Raw genomic sequence first — 21,172 nt, forward strand, 5'->3', positions numbered from 1 at the left:
GTGTCAGGGGCGGGGTTTGTGTTTGGGCGGTTTTTGGGCTGGTTTTTGGGCTCCAGTGGGCTGGAAAAAAATTTTCCACCTGGCAACCCTGGATCCCACCCATTCAGGGTCACTCTATTACTTCACTGACCCTTCTCCCGCATAACCTTTCCCCTTTCCACTTTCAGCCCAGCTCTGACGCCAAGAGTTCACCTGGTTTTTCAGTTTAGTTTTCAAGGCATGAGCCCAGGCAGAAAGGTCCATGGGTTCCACAGAGCCTGCCTCCTGCTCCTGCTCTCCAGCAGCTTGCCAGTCCATGGACTCATTCTCCTCTCCTCTGGGCGGCTGTTCCTCTCTTACTTGATTAGGTTCCAGGTGCCCCTCCCTTGCCTTGTCAGAGCCTTCTCCCGGGGTATGCTGGGGCCAATAATCCTTATACCAGGGTTTTCCCCAGGGATGCTGGGAAATGTAGTCCTTCTCCCACCTCCATTTTCTAGGGGGCACTACCTTTTCCCTTCTCTCCCTCTCTCTCTGAGGAACAATTAAAGGTAAGGCTCTGCTCTGTCTCCCTCGGCTCTTGAGCCTCCTTCCTTCTCCCCCCTCCACTTCCATCTGTTCAAAACCCTTATCCTCCCCTTCACATACCCCCCCCCTTAAGAGAATGCCCCTCTCGTGAACCTTAGGCTCGGTATCCTCCTCTCCGATCCGTGATAGAGCATCGACATTGCCCAAGGCACTGCCAGGTCGATGCTCCACCGAATAATGGAAGGGCTGCAGCGCCAGATACCAGCGCATGAGGTGGCCATTATTGTTCTTCATTTGATTGAGCCATTTGAGGGGTGCATGATCGGTTACCAATCTAAACTCCCTCCCCTCCAAATACACTTGGCAGGCCTGGACTGCCCACCTAATGGCCAAACACTCCTTTTCAATCGTGGAGTAGTGTGTTTCATGTGGGAAGAGCTTTCTACTCAAATACAGCACTGGATGCTCTTCCCCCTCATGCTCCTGGGACAACACTGCTCCCAGCCTGACCCCTGAAGCATCAGTCTGCAGGATAAAGTTTTTCTTAAAATCTACAGCTTTTAACACAGGTTCCTGACACAGGGCCCTCCGGAGGGTTTCTATCGCCTGTACCCCTTCCTCCTCCCACAATAACTGATTGGGCTTATTCCCCTTCAGCATGTCAGTAAGGGGTGCTGACAGGGTAGAGAAATGGGGGATAAACCGTCTATAATACCCTATGAGCCCTAGGAACCCCCTTAATTGCTTCTTAGTGCTAGGACGGGGAAACTCCTGGACACTCTGAACCTTGTCAACCAGGGGCCTGACTTCGCCTTGCCCTACCATATACCCCGGGTATGTCACTCTCCTTTGGGCAGAGGGGCCTTTCTCCGGTACCCCTGGCCGAAAACTCTCATCTATCTGGGGACCCAGGTCTTCCTCCGCCTTTTTGTCTACCCTCGCCTTACAAATCCTCCCGGGCCCCACTATCCCCTCACCTTGAAAAGGGAAAATTTGATCCAAATTGGGCTCGAATGCCTGGCGCTCTCGTGCCGGCGTTCGGGTGGCCACCATAACCTTCTTACTCTTTATACATTCTGCGAACGGCGGCCAATCCCTGCCCAAAATCAACTCTTGGGGCAATCTGGGCAAAACCGCTATGGCGAACTTTATCTTCCCCGTGGGACCCCTAATGCTCACCCGGCGCAACCTGTACGGAGTGCTGGTCCCATGGATACACTGGATCCCCACCTGCCCGGCACCAGTCTCCCTGTCCGGCCCTCTGGTATCCCTTATCTTCTCCCACAAGCCTCTTGACATCATTGACTGGTCCGCCCCGGAGTCCAACAGAGCCTTCACCGGGATGCCCTCCACCTCTACCTCCTGGGTATAACTATATTGGGCACTGGGAGAGACCCGGGAGATCCACCCCGCTCGACCCGGACACCTATTTTGGAAATGCCCCCTCCCTCCACACTGGTAGCAGAGGCACTTTTGAGACCACCCGGTCCCCTTCGTGACCCTTCCCTGAGATTGGCCCTTAAATCGGGGAAAAAGGGGTCCGAGGCTCCCCAGACCCCCCTCTGGAATTGAGGATGACAGCCCCAGCCCCTCAGGAAAGCTACCACTTGCTTCCCCTCCCTTTTGGTCTTTCCCCACCTTACCCCACTCCTGGGCTTCCATACCGCATTCTAGGCACCCCACAGCTTCCTCCAGGGTACGACACCCTCTCCGTACCACAAATACCCTTACTTCCTCGGGTAAGGCTTGCAGGAATTGTTCTAACACTATTTCCTGTAGGATATCTCCCACCGTACGTCCCTCCGGCTCTAGCCACTTCTTTGCTAGGTCCATCAATTTCGTGGCTAGGCCCTTGGGAGACTCCCCTTTCCCCCAAGCTAGGGCTCTAAATTGCCTCCGATAGGCCTGAGCACTAAGCCCATACCTATCCCTGATGGCCTCTCTCACCCTACGGTAATCCCCAGCATCTGTGGGCGATAGTCCACGGAAAGCAGCTAGTGCCTCCCCTGATAGAGAGGGGGCTAAACGAATGGCCCATTGTTCTTGAGGCCACTTAGCGGCCACCGCCACCCTCTCAAAAGCACACAAAAAGTCATCTACATTGTCCTTCTCTGATAGTTTACCCCAGGTGAGCCAGTTCATAGGATAAGGTCCTACCATACTTGTAAAGTCCCGGTCTCTTGTCCCACTCACGGCTCCCTGGGCGTGTGCTTCCCTCTGCAGGAACTCCTGGAACAAGTCCATTACCGGCTGCTGCTGGGCTCGAATAGCCGCTAGGGCATCCACGATCATCTTTTCCGCCAATTCATGCTGCTTTTTGAATTGCAGGGTCATCCAGGCGAAAACCTCCTTAGGATCCATTGTGGGTGCTGCTGCCATCACCTACAAAGAAGGCACAACAAAAAAAACTCTCCAAGTGCGGCACCGTGACACCTGGTCCCCGCTAGCCCTTCCTTTCTCACCTCCACTCCACCCCTGCTCCCGTATATGCTTACCGAAAGCAGAGATGAGTCTGCGCTGCTCTCAGCGTTGGCCCCCTCGACGGGCTTCGGGCTCCCCTTGGGTCCGTCTGCCTTCTGCGTGGACGTCCGCTGTGGATCCCACCACTGCCACCACTTGTGAAGATCCTTCCCTCCGGCAGAGGGTCTTCGGGACCTTGCCTCCACCCTGGCCACTCAGCCTCCCGGCCCACTGCAGTCCACAGGGCAGGGCTCAAAGAAAATAAACTCAAAAAGGTAAAAGTCACCAAGCTCCTTTATTGCCAGGGATTCACAGTCCAGTAACTTCCAAAAGGAATCCTGCAGCCCTTCAAAACAGTTTGCTCCTGTTTTACTCTCAGGGCCCAGATACAGCAGAACCAAAAAAAAAAACACGTCCCCTCTCACCTGCTGCACAAATCAGTTGGAGCCTAATTAACAGTTCCCACAGATAGGTTCCTCTGTAGTCCAACTTCACACCCCAAAAAGAACACCTGTATCCGGTTCACCCCCATGGGGTTTCTGCAAACAGTCCAAAACACACAAGTCTGTGGGCCTCAACCACAAAAAGAAAAAAAACCCCAATGTAACTTACTTTTCCCTCCCCCACACAAAAGAAGGTTTGTTTTCCCAACAGTTCAAAACCCACAGTGCTTAGTGCCTTAGCACTCAGTTCAGGCATACAGTCTCTTCAAGGAACACAGCCTGAACTCTCCTGGGAAAGAGGAAAAGATCCCACCCATTCAGGGTCACTCTATTACGTCACTGACCCTCCTCCCGCATGACCTTTCCACTTTCAGCCCAGCTCTGACGCCAAGAGTTCACCTGGTTTTTCAGTTTAGTTTTCAAGGCATGAGCCCAGGCAGAAAGGTCCATGGGTTCCTCAGAGCCTGCCTCCTGCTCCTGCTCTCCAGCAGCTTGCCAGTCCATGGACTCATTCTCCTCTCCTCTGGGCGGCTGTTCCTCTCTTACTTGATTAGGTTCCAGGTGCCCCTCCCTTGCCTTGTCAGAGCCTTCTCCCGGGGAATGCTGGGGCCAATAATCCTTATACCAGGGTTTTCCCCGAGGATGCTGGGAAATGTAGTCCTTCTCCCACCTCCATTTTCTAGGGGGCACTACCTTTTCCCTTCTCTCCCTCTCTCTCTGAGGAATGATTAAAGGTAAGGCTCTGCTCTGTCTCCCTCGGCTCTTGAGCCTCCTTCCTTCTCCCCACTCCACTTCCATCTGTTCAAAACCCTTATCCTCCCCTTCACAATATATATCTATATCTATCTATAGATAGATAGATAGATATACCCCACACACACACACACATTTGCATTGCCATATTGCTTTATTTATATCTATAATAAATAATATATTTTCATTTTGGCATTATTCCTTTCATTGGTGGGCAGCCTAAAAAGAATCTAAGGGCCACATTTAGGTACTGGTCATACCCTGAGCAAACGATTCCAGAGTAATTCAGGAGAGTTCATTGGAAGAACAGAGTACAGGATGTAAATTATCCCCAATAACTTCAAAGCAGCCTGTAGATGCAAGGAAAAAAGACAATTTGAAGTGTCTATATACAAATGTTAGAAGCCTTAAAACTAAGATAGGAGAATTGGAGTATATAATGAAGAGAAAGATATAATATGCATTCCAGAAGACAATCAATGGGACACCGTGATAGCAGGGTACAAATTATATCTCAATGGTATAACAGTGCATACAACATCTAGGTCTTTTTCTTGAGTGCTGATTCCTAAAGTGGACCTTAGCATCAGATAAATATGATTTGCATTATTATTCCCAATGTGCATTACTTTGCATTTGTCTACATTAAATTTCACCTGCTGTTTGGATGCCCAGTCTTCCAGTTCCTTAAGTTCTTCCTGCAATTTTTCACAATCTGCATGCATTTCGACAATTTGAATAGTTTTGTGTCATCTGCAAATTTAATCACCTCAAAATCATTCCGATTTCCAGATCATTTATAAATATGTTAAATAGCTCCGGTCCCAGTACAGATCCCTGCAACACTCCACTATTCACCCTCCTCCACAGAAAAAAATGGCCATTAACCCTACCCTCTGTTTTCTGTCCAATAACCAATTCTTAATCCACAGAAGGACATTGCCTCCTATCCCATGACTCCTTAATTTTCTCAGGAGTCTCACATGAGGTACTTTGTCAAAAGCTTTCTGAAAATCTAGATACACTACCAGGCTCATTTTCGAAAGAGAAGGATGCCCATCTTTCGACACAAATCCTTCTCACAGGGTCGTCCAAATTGGTATAATCGAAAGCCGATTTTGGACGTCCCCAACTGCTTTCCATCGTAGGGATGGCCAAAGTTCAAAGGGGCGTATCGAAGGCGTAGTGAAGGCGGGACTTGGGCGTGCCTAACACATGGACGTCCTCAACCTATAATGGAAAAAAAGGGCGTCCCTGACGAGCACTTGGACGACTTTACCTGGTCGTGTTTTTCTTACGACCAAGGCTCAGAAAGGTGCCTGAACTGACCAGATGATCACCGGAGAGAATGGGGGATGACCTCCCCTTACTCCCCCAGTGGTCACTAACCCCCTCCCACCATCAAAAAATATCTTTCAAAATATTTTTTGCCAGCCTCAGATGTCATACTCAGGTCCGTGACAGCAGTATGCAGGTCCCTGGTGCAGTGCACTTCAGGCAGGCGGACCCAGGCCCATCCCCCCTACCTGTTACATTTGTGGAGGAAACAGTGAGCCCTCCAAAACCCACCACAAACCCACTGTACCCACATCTAGGTGCCCCCCTTCACCCGTAAGGGCTATGGTAGTGGTGTACAGTTGTGGGTAGTGGGTTTTGGGGGGCTCAGCACACAAGGTAAGGGAGCTGTGTTCCTGGGAGCAATTTATGAAGTTCACTGCAGTGCCCCCTAGGGTGCCCGGTTGGTGTCCTGGCATGTCAGGGGGACCAGTGCACTACAAATGCTGGCTCCTCCCATGACCAAATGGTTTGCATTTGGATGTTTCTGAGATGGGCGTCCTTAGTTTCCATTATCGCCGAAAATCAGAAATGATGAAGTCTAGGGACGACCATCTCTAAGGACGACCAAAATTTCAAGAGTTAGGTGTCCCCGACCGTATTATCGATACGAAAGATGGACGTCCATCTTTTTTGATAATACGGGTTTCCTCACCCCTCCATCGGGGCGTTTTGCAAGGACGCCCTCAACAAAACTTGGGCGTCCCTTTCGATTATGCCCCTCTACATCACCCAGCTCACCTTTATCAACATGGCAGATAAGAGCCAAATGGCCCATCCAGTCTGCCCATCCTCAGTAACCACTATCTCCTCCTCTCCCTAAGAGATCCCATATGCCTGTCTCATGCTTTTGGTAATGCGTTCCATAGTTGAACACAAATGCAAATTCAAATACAAATGCACTTATATTCCCCAAATGACCAAAAAGTCAGTTTGATGTGGATTACAAGGTTCTACTAGCCATTTCTAGGAAAAACAAAAATTAATAAATTCTATATAATTCAATAGTAATGCTTGTAAAGATGGGTTTTGACATTTGTTTTGCAAAAAGACATGCACTGCTCTCAGGGGTCTTTCACAAAGCCACACTACTGTTTTTAGCTCACAGTAAAAATCATCTGGCAGTAAACACTGAGATACCCATTATATTCCAGCATTGGACTGCTTGATATGCAGATCATTCAGTTTCTTGTAGTGTATGGCCTTTGCATCTGGAAAATGTAATATTACAGCATTTGCCAAACCGTGCACTGCGGTACCCTGGTGCGCCGCAGTGACCTCTCTGGGGTACTTTGGCAAATCCCGACCTCCCTCCCACCCGAACCACTACTGCAAACAGCAGCACAGCAGTGGCAGAAAAAAAACAACAACAAAAAAAAGCAAGCGCAGGACTGCAGCAGCCTTCAAGCATGTGCTGTCAGTTCTGCCGGTCCTCTGCCCCCGGAACTGGAAGTTGACATCAGTGGGGACAGAGGACCAGCAGAGTCAACACTGCATGCCTGAAGGCTGCTGCGGCCCCGCACTTGTATTTTGGTTTGGTTTTTTGTCATGGCCAATGGGGACAGGGAGTACTGAATATTTCTGGGTTTATTTCCAGATTCCACTGCTAAGGAGGTTGAATGAAGACAGAAGATGGGATGAAGTCAAAAAATTGAAGCCAATAGGTCAGTAGTCTGTTTCCATTGCCATTCTAAAAAAGCAAGCAAACCTATGAGCTGCTGCATCCAAGTTGTCATTCTTTATTGTTGGTAGCATTTGTTTATTTAATCTCAGTTATATTTTTAAACATGCTGACTTGTGCAGCATACAGATGTACAAAGAGGAAGTATAGTAATGGAATAACTTTTCATAAGTAGATTAGAAATTTGTTATAAATCATAATCAGTATGTTATTTGGAGGGGCTGGTTATAGGGACACCCTAGCACTGACAAATTTGTGCAGATAAAAGGATGGAGACCTGTGTGGCTGGGGAGGGCGGAGACCTGTATGGTCGGGGGCGGAGACCTATGTGGTCGGAGGAGGGTGGAGGTTGGGAGGTGCCCTGAAAATTTGCTCAGACACGAAAGAGTGCCGTAAACTGAAAAAGTTTGAGAACCACTGTAATATTAGGTGAAGTTTGGATCTGGAGGTTCGAAGTTGAGTTGAAAAGAATGTAAGGCAGTGGCTAATCCTTGTATTATTCTAAATATAAAAATGCAAAGTTTAAATTGTATATAGGTCTCTATTGGTAGCCAATGATGCTGATATAATAGGCTTTTGAAACTTACTTATACTATAGATAAGTCTAGTAAGAACATAAGAATAGCCATACTAGGTCAGACCAATGGTCCATCTAGCCCAGTATCCTGTTTCCAGCAGTGGCCAATCCAGGTCCCAAGTGCCTGGCAGAAACCCAAATAGCAGCAACATTCCATACTACCAAATCCAGGGCAAGCAGTGTCTTCTCCCATGTCTATCTGAATAGCGGACTTTGGATTTTTCCTCCAAAAACTTGTCCAAACCTTTTTTAAATCCAGATACTTTAATCGCCATTACCACATCCTCCGACAGCGAGTTCTATAGCGTAACTATTCTTTGAGTGCAAAAATATTTCCTCCTATTTGTTTTGAAAGTATTTCCATGTAATTTCATTGAGTGTCCCCTAGTCTTCGTACTTTTCGAAAGAGTGAAAAATCAATTCACTTTTATAGACCTCAATCATATCCCCCTTCAGCCATCTCTTTTCCAAGCTGAAGAGGCCTAACCTCTTTAGCCTTTCTTCATGGTTACCATGTTCTGACGTGCTTGCAATTTTATTACATCTTATCTTTCATATTTACTACTGATTAATTGTTATTTATATCCTACTTCAATACCCATCATTGTTTAACTGTAATTTTTCTTATTCTGCTAAATTTGAAAAATTGTACTTCTTGCATTGTAACTTACTACAATATTTTTGTAAGCCACTTTGAGCCTGCTGTCAGTGGGAAAAGGTGGGATACAAATGTGATAAATAAATAAATAAAAAATGTTTGAGAGCAGCCTGCAAATAGACAATTATAAGAAGATATAATTGTATTGATTGTTTATGATTTGCTTGCCTGGCTCTCTGGGGTATGAGATGCTCCAAAATTATGTCCCAGGGCTCACTGCAGAAACTATAAAATGTTCCATAGGATTCAGACGCCAGCACATTAAAATCTTCAAACATCATGTGAGTGCTGGTTTTAAACAGATATTTTACCCTCTCAGAAGGTAAATCAGAATTTTCGTATTTTAACTGTGTAAAATTGTATGATTACTGATGTAGTTTAAGATCTGCATCTGATAAATGAACAAACAGACTGAAAACTATTCAACAAACATATCATCTAAATTCTTGGTGTTAGTTATTACATGATTGGACTGTTGCAAGTCTTTGTATAGTGACATAAGCACCCCGTATAACCCAATCGTGGACTTCCTTTGGCTGCAGTGCTAGGTGGGGCGCAGGGGGAGCAGTCGCTCCCCCAAAGATCTTTAAAAGAGATGACGCCTAAGTGCCAAACGCTGTCGCTGACTGGCGGTCTTTGCCTCCTCCCCCCTCCCGCATGAGTACTGCACCCCCCCCCACTTGCTCTCACCTATCCGCGTTCTCCCTCCGACGCCACGCCGTGGATTCACAGAGCCAGCCTTAATCTGCCTGTGTCAAAGCCTCTCCCTCAGACGCGTCCCGCCTCCTTTAATGCAACTTCCTGTCTTACGCAGAGGTGGGACACGTCTGAAGGAGAGGCTCCGATGCAGGCAGATTAAGGCTGGCTCTGTGAATCCATGGCGTGGCGTCGGAGGGAGAACAACGCTATAAAAATGAGCTGATGGGTGAGGGCGGAAGAGACAGGACCCGGGGGGGGGGGGGGAAAGAAAGCGATGGCTGGCTGGCTGGCTTTGGGGGGGGGAGAAAGCAATGGCTGGCTGGCTGGCTGGCTGGCTGGGGGGGGAGAAAGCGATGGCTGGCTGGCTGGCTGGCTTGGGGGGGAGAAAGCGATGGCTGGCTGGCTGGCTGGCTGGCTGGCTGGTTTGGGGGGAGGAGAAAGAGATGGCTGGCTGGCTTGGGGGGGGAAGAAAGCGATGGCTGGCTGGCTGGGGCTGGCTTGGGGGGAGAGAAAGTGATGGCTGGCTGGCTGGCTTGGGGGGAGGAAGAAAGCAATGGCTGGCTGGCTTGGGGGGGGGAAGAAAGCGATGGCTGGCTAGCTGGCTTGGGGGGGGAGAAAGCGATGGCTGGCTGGCTTGGGGAGGGGAGAAAGCAATGGCTGGCTGGCTTGGGGGGGGCAGGGGAGAGGAGAGTCGCTGGTGGGAAGGGGAGAGAGCAGGTTTGCTGGACATGGGTGGATGGAGGGGAGGGCAGGGGGGAGAGAAGGGCTGCTAGACATGGGTGGATGGAGGGGAGAGCAGGGGAGAGAAGGGTTGCTGGACATGGGTGGGTGGGTGGATGGAGAGGAGGGTTGCTGGACATGGATGGAGGAGGAGGGAGGAGTGAGGAAGCAGATGAGATGAGGGAAAAGGAAGAGAGTAGAAGCTGGATCCACTGGACAGTCAAGTCTGCGGAGGACCCAGCTTTTACTTACGGATGTAGGACAAGAAATGAAGAAGAAAGGCGGAAAGTAAAGAAATAAATGAAAAGGAAGCCCTGGAAACGGAGTGAAGAGGACAGATAGCAGCAGAATCGGATACTGGGCCAGCATGATCAGAAAAACAAAGTCACCAGACAACAAAGGTAGAAAAGATCATTTTATTTTCATTATAGTGTTTGGAATATGTCTACTTTGAGAATCAGGTGCTCAACATTAAAAGTTTATGTTTATTTATTTACTTATTTATGGCATTTTATCCCACATTAAACATGAATTAGGGTGTTTTGTGGCTCTACATGAGAATTGTGATGATATGATCCCTTGTTTCATATTGTTGACGGTCTGCATTTTCCGTATGGGTGATATATTGGTGTATTAGGTTCTGCCCAGTGTAATATTTATGGTACAGTAAGGTTCTGAGTGTGTTTTTGCACAAAGTTGTGCATAGTGTTTTGCAGTTGAGCGATTGTGCTTAAAATATGCTTTGAGCAACCACTTTATTCTTTGACATATGATACATATATAATATCTAAATTTAATAAAAGGTATTAATTGTGACTTTTATTTTTATTTATTTTTTCTGTGTGTTATCAGACAATTATGGATTTAAGCTCCACCCCTGGCCCCACCCTAACCTCGCCCCCTTTAGCCTCCCCAAACAGTTGGGCCACCAACCACCTATCTATAGTGATCTTCCAATGAAAAGACTTCAACATTTTCAGTCAACTACTGTGACATTGCTTCACAATGTTCATCAACATGAACACATCTGTTCACCTCTCCAGGTTGAACATTGGCTACCAGGACCTCACAACTATATTGCAGATTTACTAATATCATGCTTTCAATCACAAATGCCTTGCCCCTGTCAGAACGCAATCCTACAACTCTCCCCCCATATTGCCTATAACTGCATCTTTCTAGGGAAGCTGCATTTTCAAATTATGGTCTCTTTTTATTGAACTTGTTCTCTTTGGAGATGCAGCAAAAGTCTACTCTTCCATGGTTCAAAACATCAATTAAAACATGTATATTTAAGTAACTCTTAGTATCTTATTTACTTTGTGGCTCCTTCTTATATCCCCCTCACTCCATTGGGTTTTGTTTTTTCCCATTATGTCAGTGAGAATGGAGCATTATGAGTGGTATGTTGCAAGCATTAGTCCTTGGTCAATTTCTTTCCAACATTTTTGGAAGTGATTTGGTGAAGAGCTATCAGAAAAGATTTACTTATAATGTGTGAGTGCCTCCCAAATATTATAGATCTGTTATTTTTCTAATTTTTTTCCTTTTTATGATTTTATGTAGGTTTTTACAGCCACTGCTGAAAGAATCTATACCAGAACAATTCAACGAATATAAATGTCTATTTAGCTGGTCACAGAAAATGAGAAATTTTAAAAAGAAGGAAACATACTGGGACAAACCAAAGGTCCATCAGTCTAGTATCCTGTTTCCAATGGTGGCCAATACAAGTTGCAAGTCCTTGTTAAGATTCCAAAAGAATAAAACAGATGTTATGCTGTTTATCCAAGAAATAAACAGTTGATTTTACAAAGTCCATCTTAATAATGGATTACTGACTTTTCTTTTAGTAAATTGCAAAAACCTTTTTAAACTCTGATAAGCTAACTGCTTTTACCATATTCTCTGCAGTAACTCAAATTTAACCACAGTTATATATATATATATATATATATATATATATTCTGGGGGAAATTGCCAAAAGCCATTACCTAGATATTATTTTAATACTCCCCTTCCTCCCTGTGGATCAAAGTAGGCACTGTTGGTCTTGGTGGTTATGTTTATGGGCTGTTGGGGTCTATTGTTTTGCTTTAACTGCAGTTCTTTTTGGCCAATTCCAGAAACTGTTCCTCTTGGTGACCATCTGGTTTGCCTAAAGGGAAAATGTACTGCTCTATTCTGAAGCAGCAATAACTTGGCATACATGCTACTCATGAGTCCAACTTGACATTTCGTTCTTTAGATTGTAAGCTCCTTTGAGCAGGGACCGTCCTTCTTTGTTTATTTTGTACAGCGCTGCGTAACCCTAGTAGCGCTCTAGAAATGTTAAGTAGTAGTAGTAGTAGTTGATCTGGTGAAAGGTTATTTGCTATATAAAACCGTTATTCTAATCTTCTGTACTACTGATCAGGAATGAAATTGGGCAGACTCGATGGGACATAATATCTTTACCTGATGTCATTTTATGAGTTTCTGAAATTCTTTCTTTGTACGTTTATGCTGATCTAAAGTCCAAAAATGGGAGCAATAGAGGGATATGGATTTCTTACACTGCATAAGATTCAATGGTGTGCCTTAAGAAATTTAGTCCATCCACAATCAATTACATACATATTAACTTATAAACTAACGTACTTACAATTGATCTGCACTTGTAAAAGAGATCTAAAGTTTATTACAATTTTTTTCTCTAAAACCAATGTGTAAAATGAGCCAAAAATCATGAAAATTGGAAGAAAAAGTCAAATTTTAAGAAAACTTACCAAAAACCTTTTGCTTGTGCACATTTGTTCGGTAAGACACAGCACTTCCATAATCTAAACTTTAGTAACCAAATCCCAGGATGTCATATTAACCTCCAGGATGGAAGTGACTAGGACAGGCACAATGCAATGTACACACCATACCCCAGATTCTATAAATGGCGCTTTAAACTGCGTTTGTAAATTTGGGTGTGCACCCAATTAACACACACATAATTTAATTGAATAATGAGCCAATTAGTGCTGATAATTTGGCCCTAAAAATCAATTATCAGTATCAATTGGCATTAATTAAAATCTATGTGCGTAAAATTTGCACATGAATCAAAAAAAGAGGGCGCAGCCATGGCAAGGTTATGGGTATGTCAGGGATGTTCTTGCAATTTATGCACATTGTTATAGATCCCAGTCCTTGGAACACACCTAGCCATAGTCGGATACCCATAATGACTATGCCTATGATAAATTTGCATGCATTACCTCCATCATATGCAAATTAACATCTTGTATATTCTTTGTGGATGTCCTGAAAATCTGACTAGCTGGGTGTGTCCTGAGGGCTGGGTTGAGAACCCCTGTTATAGAATAAGGGGGATGAGCTCCTAATTTAGGCACAAGGAATTACACCAGGGTTCAGTTGGTGTAAATGGTCACACCTAAAAGTAGTCGAGGATGCTGGCGCTAAGTTTTGTTTTCTAAATGTTGCCTAACTTTGAGTACTCAAAAATCCAAAATACTGAAGAGCAAGAGCATCAATATAATCAAATCAACAAAACTTGCTCTAAAATTCTAACAGGAACCCCAGAAATAAATAGCTCTTAATTTGAAATAGAAAAGGAAACCTCAATAGCCCAGAGAGTCTACATAGATGGCTCACCTCTGCATTGGCACTTATCATAGGTTTCAATCAAAAACTCTGGAAACAAACCTCAGCGGAAAACAACTCGACTGGAGAAAAAAAAAACGCTGAGACAAAAAACCAGAGTAAAAGAAGCTGAGAAAAAATCACTAGGGTTAGTGCTAGATACAAAACAAACAAATAACTAAAATAATGTCCAAAAATAGCTCCACTTGCATATAAAAAAATGACTATGTAGCTTCTCCACCCAAATGGTATAGCAACTTCGCCGTGGTTACTAAAAGTCATCTACCAAATTCATCTCCACAAGTAGTTTCTCCGCAGCACCTTGTTTGTTTTGTATCTAACACTAACCCTAGTGATTTTTTTCTCAGCTTCTTTTACTCTGGTTTTTTGGTCTCAGCGTTTTTTTCGAGTTGTTTTCTGATGAGGTTTGTTTCAGTAGCATAGCTAGGGGGGCACAGGGGGAGCGGTCACTCCCCTAAACAGATATTTTGAAAAAATGGCGCCTATGCGCCACATGCAAAATCTTTCTCTCCTCCCTCCCGCGCAAGTCTTGCATCTGTTGTTCTCCTGTCCGCTCTCTCTCCCGTCCACAGCGCGTGGTCGTTCTTACTGCCCTGAAGTCTTCTGTCTCCGGCACTGGCGATTGACACAGTCAGCTGTTTGCCAGCGCCGAGGCCTCTCCTCTGGTGCGTCCCACCTCTGTGGAAAACAGGAAGTTGCTTAGAGTGGGTGGGACGCGCCTGAGGAGAGGCCCCGACGCTGGCAAACAGTTGACTGTGAATTGCCGGTGCAGCAGGAGGGAAAAGACTTCAGGGAAGTAAAAATAACCATGCAGACGGGAGAGAGCGGGCTGAAGAGAGGGAGGTGGGGGGGGGGTGGAGAAGGGAGAAAAAGCTGGCCAAGGAAGTCGGTCAGTCAGTCGGTGAGTAGGGGTGGAGAAGGGAGAAAAAGCTTAATAGACAGGAGTGGAAGTGAACCATCTAGTCCACTGTAAGCATGGAAGCCAGTTTGGTTGATTTGTTTCCACTCCTCCGAGCAGCCATCATTGCCGTTCAATCGAAACAAAGCATGCCAAATGTATGAGGAGCTGTGTATCCATGTTGTCGTTCTTTATTGTTGGTCCATGTCTGTAACAAGTCTAAAGTTGTTTCAGTTAGATAGACAGTGCCTTAAAAGCTGGGTGAGAAATGTAGATGTAGTAACAATATCACAGCTTCAAAAATTATTGTAGCTGGTAGAAACTGCAATTATAAACTCTATAGTTTGATTTTTCTTCACTGAGCTTCTATACAATATAGATATCCAGATTTCAGTGAGGATATCCTGTTTTCTGATGGGTTCATCATCTTAACTATTGTTGTAATATGCCATGGGAAGATAGAATATATTGAAATTAAATGGAAGTAGAATTAAATTCTCCTTTCATTGGGGCACATGAAATCACATTTTCATCTGTTTTGTAGTTTACCTTTTAGGTACACAAATGGATTATTCTATTTTGAACATGTTTCAGGGGCAAGTGGTTTTATAAGTCAAAATAAAAATAAATATTTTGTTTCATGCAGATCCCTTTTGCTTAAACATAAATGGGTTATAAATCCCTAATGCAGTCCATTGGTTTTCTTATATTTTGTTCTTGTGATGACATACTGTGTCAAAACTAAAAACTCTTTATTTGGTCGATAATAAAAAGAATACTATCCACCCTAAATAGTTGTTTTGTGGCTGTACATGAGAAATTGTGATATTGAATAAATAAGTGTATGTTTGTGTCCCTAGTCAAGAAATCCAGTTAATCATTTAGCATTAGTGGAACATAGCCACAGAGGCATGGTATGGTCGCATTTTTAATATGGTAATACTAGGGCCCAGCTAAGGGTAGTCTTCACTGGACCAAACTTGCTTCCCTTGTGCCATCACTATCTAGCAGGATACTGTCTTAAAAGGTGGAGGATAAAGGATTTTGTTGTTGTTGTTGTTGTAATCTGCCATGGGAAGATAGAATATATTGAAATTAAATGAAAGTAGAATTAAACTCTCCTTTCATTGGGGCACATGAAATCACATTTTCATCTGTTTTGTAGTTTATCTTTTAGGTACACAAATGGATTATTCTGTTTTGTTTCAACCTAATTCATGTTTAATGCAGGGTATAAATGTAATAAATAGAGAGAAATTCTGAATGTTGAGCACCTGATTCTCATAACATGATGTCTGTTTTAGTGGTCTTGACCAAGAGAAAAAAAATCTCTGCACAAATATAACACGTGCTAGAGTGTCCCTATAACCAGCCCCTCCAAATGAAACACTGGGGAGCGCTGAAAAAGACAGAGAAAAAGGTTAACATTGGGGAGAGAGAAGGATATAGTTAATGCTGGACAGGGATGGAGAAGGACACAGTCAATATTGGACAGGGAGAGGGTAGGTGCATTGAAACACAAAGAGGCAATGCTGGAGAAAGAAGAAATGGGAACACAGGAGCACTACTGAAAAGGGGGGGAGGAGATAGGTGATCTACTGAAAAGGAGGGGGATAGGGACGCAGGGGCACTACTGGAAAGGGGGGAAGGAGATAGGGACACAGGGCACTACTGGAAAGGGGGAGGAGGTAGGGTCACAGAGTAGAAAACAGTAGAAAAAGGTATTTTATTTTCAATTTGATATTAGGAATATGACAGTATTTGAAAATGCACATTTCCGATACCTTCAAATTAGCAACCCTGCAGGGGTCTGAGTGCATTTTTTAAAGTCATTTTGGATGTACTGCAGCACAGATTTTGATGGGTAGAATCAGGGACTGCAAATCCCACATGAATTTGGGATGCGAGTTCACACTATGACTGGTTGAAAAATCTCCCTTCTGTAACTGGATCACTTGGCAGCTCTATACATAGCTATTTGATAGTGGGGACATAAAACGAAAGATCAGTGCCAAACAGATGTAGAGAAGGAAAAGAAAAAAGACAAGAGGCGAGAGAAGAAATGGAAAGGCCAACCTGGAAAAGAATTTGTAAGGCTGACTTATGGAACATGGAAAAAAGACTGGGACCAGCCAAATTCCCAGACAGCAAAGGTAGAAAAAATATTTTTATTTAATACTTTGTAAGGACTGAGATGTACCTGCTTTGTAAAATGTACATTTTTTGTATTTTTATTTTGCAAAGTACAGGAGAAAATGCATTTCTGTTTCTTTTTACCAGTATAGCACTATTTATAGAGTCTGGCTTCATTGGGCAGAGAGGAGGAGGTTCTCTATTTCAATTTTTGCTCTTATTATTGTTGGTGATTTCTTTTGTTTTGGGTTTTTTCTTAATGGCTCCCTATTCTGTATTAGATTGGAATATTGTCACAATTTGGGTTTCTGCCAGGTGCTTGTGACCTGGGTTGGCCACTGTTGGAAACAGGATACTCGGCTACATGGACCATTGGTCTGACCCAGTATGACTATTCTTATGTTATATAGATGAGGGTCTGTCCATGTCCTGCATGTGTGCCTAAGGTGAAGGATTCTTCTGGCACATAGCATCTATGTAGGAATGTGTAACAGTTCAGCTTGTTCCAGTTTCCCAATAGTAGGTTAATTGGTCTGTTCATAGGTGGGTTAGGGCTCTTATAGTGTGGTAAGTTTTGTGTTCTAGGGCAGTGTTTCCCAAGTTGGTTCTGGAGTACCCCCTTGCCAGTCAGGTTTTCAGGATATCCACAATAAATATGCATGCCATTGATTTGTATATACTGCCTCCATTGCCTGCAAATCTTTTTCATGCAGATTCATTGTGACTAGCCTGAAAACCTGAATGGCAAGGGGGTACTCCAGGACCACCTAGGGAAACACTTCTCTAGGTCCCACTGTAATATGTATAGCACTGTCTTTTTGTAGGTGGATTAGGGCTGTTATGGTGTGGTAAGTTTTCAGTATAGGTTTTGGGTGTCTTTTTGCAGGGGTTTGTGTTATTTCACAAAATGTCTAGCCCTATTTGAAAGTAGGCTCTGGGGCAAGGGCCTTTGGTGGCCCTTGTCAGCTAAAATAAAAATGCTCAGGACTAGTGTTCTTCACATCCTGTAGAATCACCACACAAACAAACGCCCATCTGATTTAAACAAGGTGTCTAGCAGTGGAAGGATTGTGTGTGCTATTCCTGAGGTGATGGTCACGATTTGAATATTTTTACTTTGTAGTTAAGAAGACATTGCCTGCTCTGGCCAGTCCAGGGATCTCTTCTTCGTCCTGCCTCTTGATGTAACGTACTGTTTCCTTGTAGGCAGGACGCAACAGAGATAGCCTGTATTAATCAGTGCCCGCTACAGCCCCTGAGCAACAATACAGACACTGCTGTGTAGCTGACATCAACCGGCACCTATTATATAAAAGTCTGCTCCCCCTGAGATCAAAACTTGGCTACGCCTCTGGTTTGTTTCCAGAGTTTTTGATTGAAACCTATGATAAGTGCCAATGCAGAGGCAAGCCATCTATGTAGGCTGTCTGGGCTATTGAGGTTTTCTATTTCAAATTAAGAGCTATTTATCTCTGGGGTTACTGTTAGTATTTTAGAGCCTAACTTTGAGCGCCATTTATAGACTAGCATTAAGCATTATTTTTTTTCAACACCAATCTTTCAGCACCATCTAGAGAATTTACTCCCATATATGCCAGTTGGTGTGTTGGTAAGACTACATTATTCAGTTCTACAGCACAGACGACATAGTAATTCACTGTCACTGCTATGAACTGTAAATCTGATTTGTTCTACCAGCAGATATAATCAACAGAATAAATGGAAGGAAGAAACCAGACTTCAGTGACTGAGTTCATTCTCCTTGGACTTACTCGTGATCCAAAACTACAGATTCCACTCTTTGTGCTTTTCCTACTGCTCCATATTTTCACCCTCCTGGGTAATATTGGTATAATCGTTGCAACTAGGTTGGATGTGCGTCTGCAAACCCCGATGTACTTTTTTCTCTTTCATTTGTCAGTTTTAGATATCTGTTATTCTTCTGCCATCACCCCTATAACCCTACAAACCTTCCTGGTAGAGAAGAAAACCATCTCCTTTCTTGGTTGTGCTCTACAGCTGTACTTTTATGCTGCGTTTGCTACCGTAGAGTGTTTTCTGCTTTCAGTGATGGCGTTTGATCGTTATGTAGCCATCTGTAACCCGTTGCTGTATCCAGTCATTATGAGCAGGAGACTGTGCATTCAGATGCTGGGTGCAGCTTACGTGTGTGGCTTTTGTAATTCCTTAATACATACAGTTTGCATTTTTCACTTGTCCTTCTGTGGGCCCAATGTCCTTGATCATTATTTCTGTGATATTCCTCCACTCTTGGTGCTTGCGTGCTCAGATACTTTTGTCACTGAGCTCACAGCTTTCATTTGTGTTGGATTCAACTGCACAACATCCTCCCTGGCCATCTTAATCTCTTACACCTATATTATCTCCAACATCCTGAGGATTCGCTCTGCTGAAGGAAGACGCAAAGCATTCAACACTTGTGCCTCCCACTTCACTGCTGTGCTCATATTTTTTGGGACCCTTTTTTTCATGTATTTGCAGCCTGCTTCGAGTAATTCTATGATGCAGGAAAAAATAGTTTCAGTGTTTTATGCAGTGCTGATCCCTATTTTAAATCCCCTTATTTATACCCTAAGGAACAAGGAGGTGAAAGCAGCCCTGATAAAGGCACAGAAACGATTCACATTCAGAAAGTTTACTAGGTAATTGCTTTATTCTGTGTGAACACAAGTCACTGCATAAACATCTATAACTCTAAGGTACCAAAAAGGCAATTCTGTTACTGGGCACCTGCATTTACTTGCATGCACAAATATACAGAAGACTGGTACTTTTGGGGATAAATCTATATTTATTTATTTATGCATGTAAGTGGCAATAATGAAACTATGCATTATTTTGTAAGGGGGCATACAAGTGGCATAGTGGGGAGGGGCTGCAACTTATTTCTTTATACTGTAAGTTACATGCATACCTTTGCAGCATTTTTGCATCTGTATTATGCCTGGTGAGATGCACATACATGTAAGGTGAACTGATGCCAGGTTACACTTATATTGTATCATGGAAATTGGGTATCTAGATGCCATATAGAATATGTTTTCACCATGTGGAATTAGGGCACTTAAAAGGAGGTGTCCACTTATAGAATTACCCCCTCCCCCAAATGTGAAATGTATTTGTGGAAGAACAACAAAAAGAGTCCGAATCTCCCGCAAAAAAACACAAAAACAACAAAACAAGCGGAAGAAATCCAGAAAGATCAGACTGAAACCACAGATGGTAAGAGCACCAAAACGTTTTATTGGGACCCTACACGGTCCGTGTTTCGGCCAAAAAGGCCTTCCTCAGGGGTCTTCAAATTGACATATACAGATGTTCCTCCAAAAGTTCTCACAAAATGAGACGATCTGGACTTCAAATTGACATATACAGATGTTCCTCCAAAAGTTCTCACAAAATGAGGCGATCTGAACGCTGGTGCTGTTTTTGTGTTTCAAATGTATTTATGGGAAATTCTCCTGCTGGGGCAGAAACCTTTTATCTAATGTGTGTAACGGACCAATTAAAGACACGCTTAGCATGATTCTATAAAGAGTGTGCACAACTTAAATTGAACAAGCTTATCAGCACTGATAATTGGAAGATAACCAATTATCAGCACTAATTGGTAATAATTATGATTTATGTGCATATGTGATTCTGTAACAGATTGCACCTAAATCCTATCATGCATAACAATTTGGGGACATAGTTAGAGGCGATCCCTGGGGCGTTCCCGGATTTCATGCATGTTGATATAAAATCATGCCTAAGTGCACCTAACTTACAGTTCCTTTTACTAAGCAGCAGTAAGCCCAATGTGGGCTTACCACTCGCTATACAGGAAGTACCACTGGGTACTTCCAGCCTGGTGGAACTTCCCACCCATAGCACACCGTCATTTCTGGCACTACAAAAATGTATTTATTGTGTGGCGCCGGAGTGTACCCAGCGGTAATTGGGCAGCACTGCGTGCTGTCCGGTTACCGCCAGGTTGATGCAGGAGGCCTTACAATCACTTCAGTGGGTGGCGGTAAGGGCTCCTCCCCCAAAATGGCAGCGCGGCAAGTGCTTTACTTGCCACCAGGCCATTTCCTGCAGGAAAGCGAGACTTCCCTTTTACCAGCTGCAGTAAAAGAGGGCCTCGGCATGCATGTAAAACACGTACCGACAACAGTACCGGCCCCCTTTTGCTGCAACTTAGTAAAAGGGGCCCATAGGCAGCTGCCTACAGTTAGGCATACCTTAGTGCTGAGTGTGAATCTATAAAGGAAGCATACTCGTTATAAAATCTCTCTAAGAGCATCACATTATCAGTGCCGATTTTTAGGCTCTACTTATAGAAATTACCCCAGTGTTTATTTTTTTTAATATCTTTCATATTCAATTTAAGAGGACTTTGAATTAAGGAAGTTTATTTCTGTTTGATATACTGACATTTGGCAACTACTTTCATAGTGGTTCACAATAGTATTAATAATATTTTGAAATTACTTTCCAATGTTGTTATTCCAGGCTCTTCAGCTCTACTGTAGCAGTTTAATTGCCATGTTTTATGTCAATGGTCTTCGCTAATTTTTAAGTCAATGATACGTGGAGGGGCATAATCGAACGAAAACGTCTATCTCCATGGGCGTTTATCTCCGAGAACGGG

The 21,172-nt window shown here is 44.0% G+C and overlaps 1 protein-coding gene across 1 annotated transcript; it reads left to right on the top strand.

Annotated features, from left to right (window-relative positions):
• The first annotated feature begins 18,234 nt into the window (after nt 1–18,234).
• Nucleotides 18,235–19,182, top strand: LOC115460496 (olfactory receptor 1009-like). Its single transcript, XM_030190262.1, has one exon. The coding sequence runs from the start codon at nt 18,235–18,237 to the stop codon at nt 19,180–19,182; it is 948 nt and encodes a 315-aa protein (XP_030046122.1).
• Nucleotides 19,183–21,172: the final 1,990 nt, after the last annotated feature.

Source organism: Microcaecilia unicolor, chromosome 1, assembly GCF_901765095.1.
Source record: "Microcaecilia unicolor chromosome 1, aMicUni1.1, whole genome shotgun sequence".
Lineage (NCBI taxonomy): Eukaryota > Metazoa > Chordata > Amphibia > Gymnophiona > Siphonopidae > Microcaecilia > Microcaecilia unicolor.

Bases quoted from the DNA above. Each gene is read 5' to 3' on its own strand.
- LOC115460496 (XM_030190262.1), top strand. From the start codon at position 18,235: ATGGAAGGAAGAAACCAGACTTCAGTGACTGAGTTCATTCTCCTTGGA.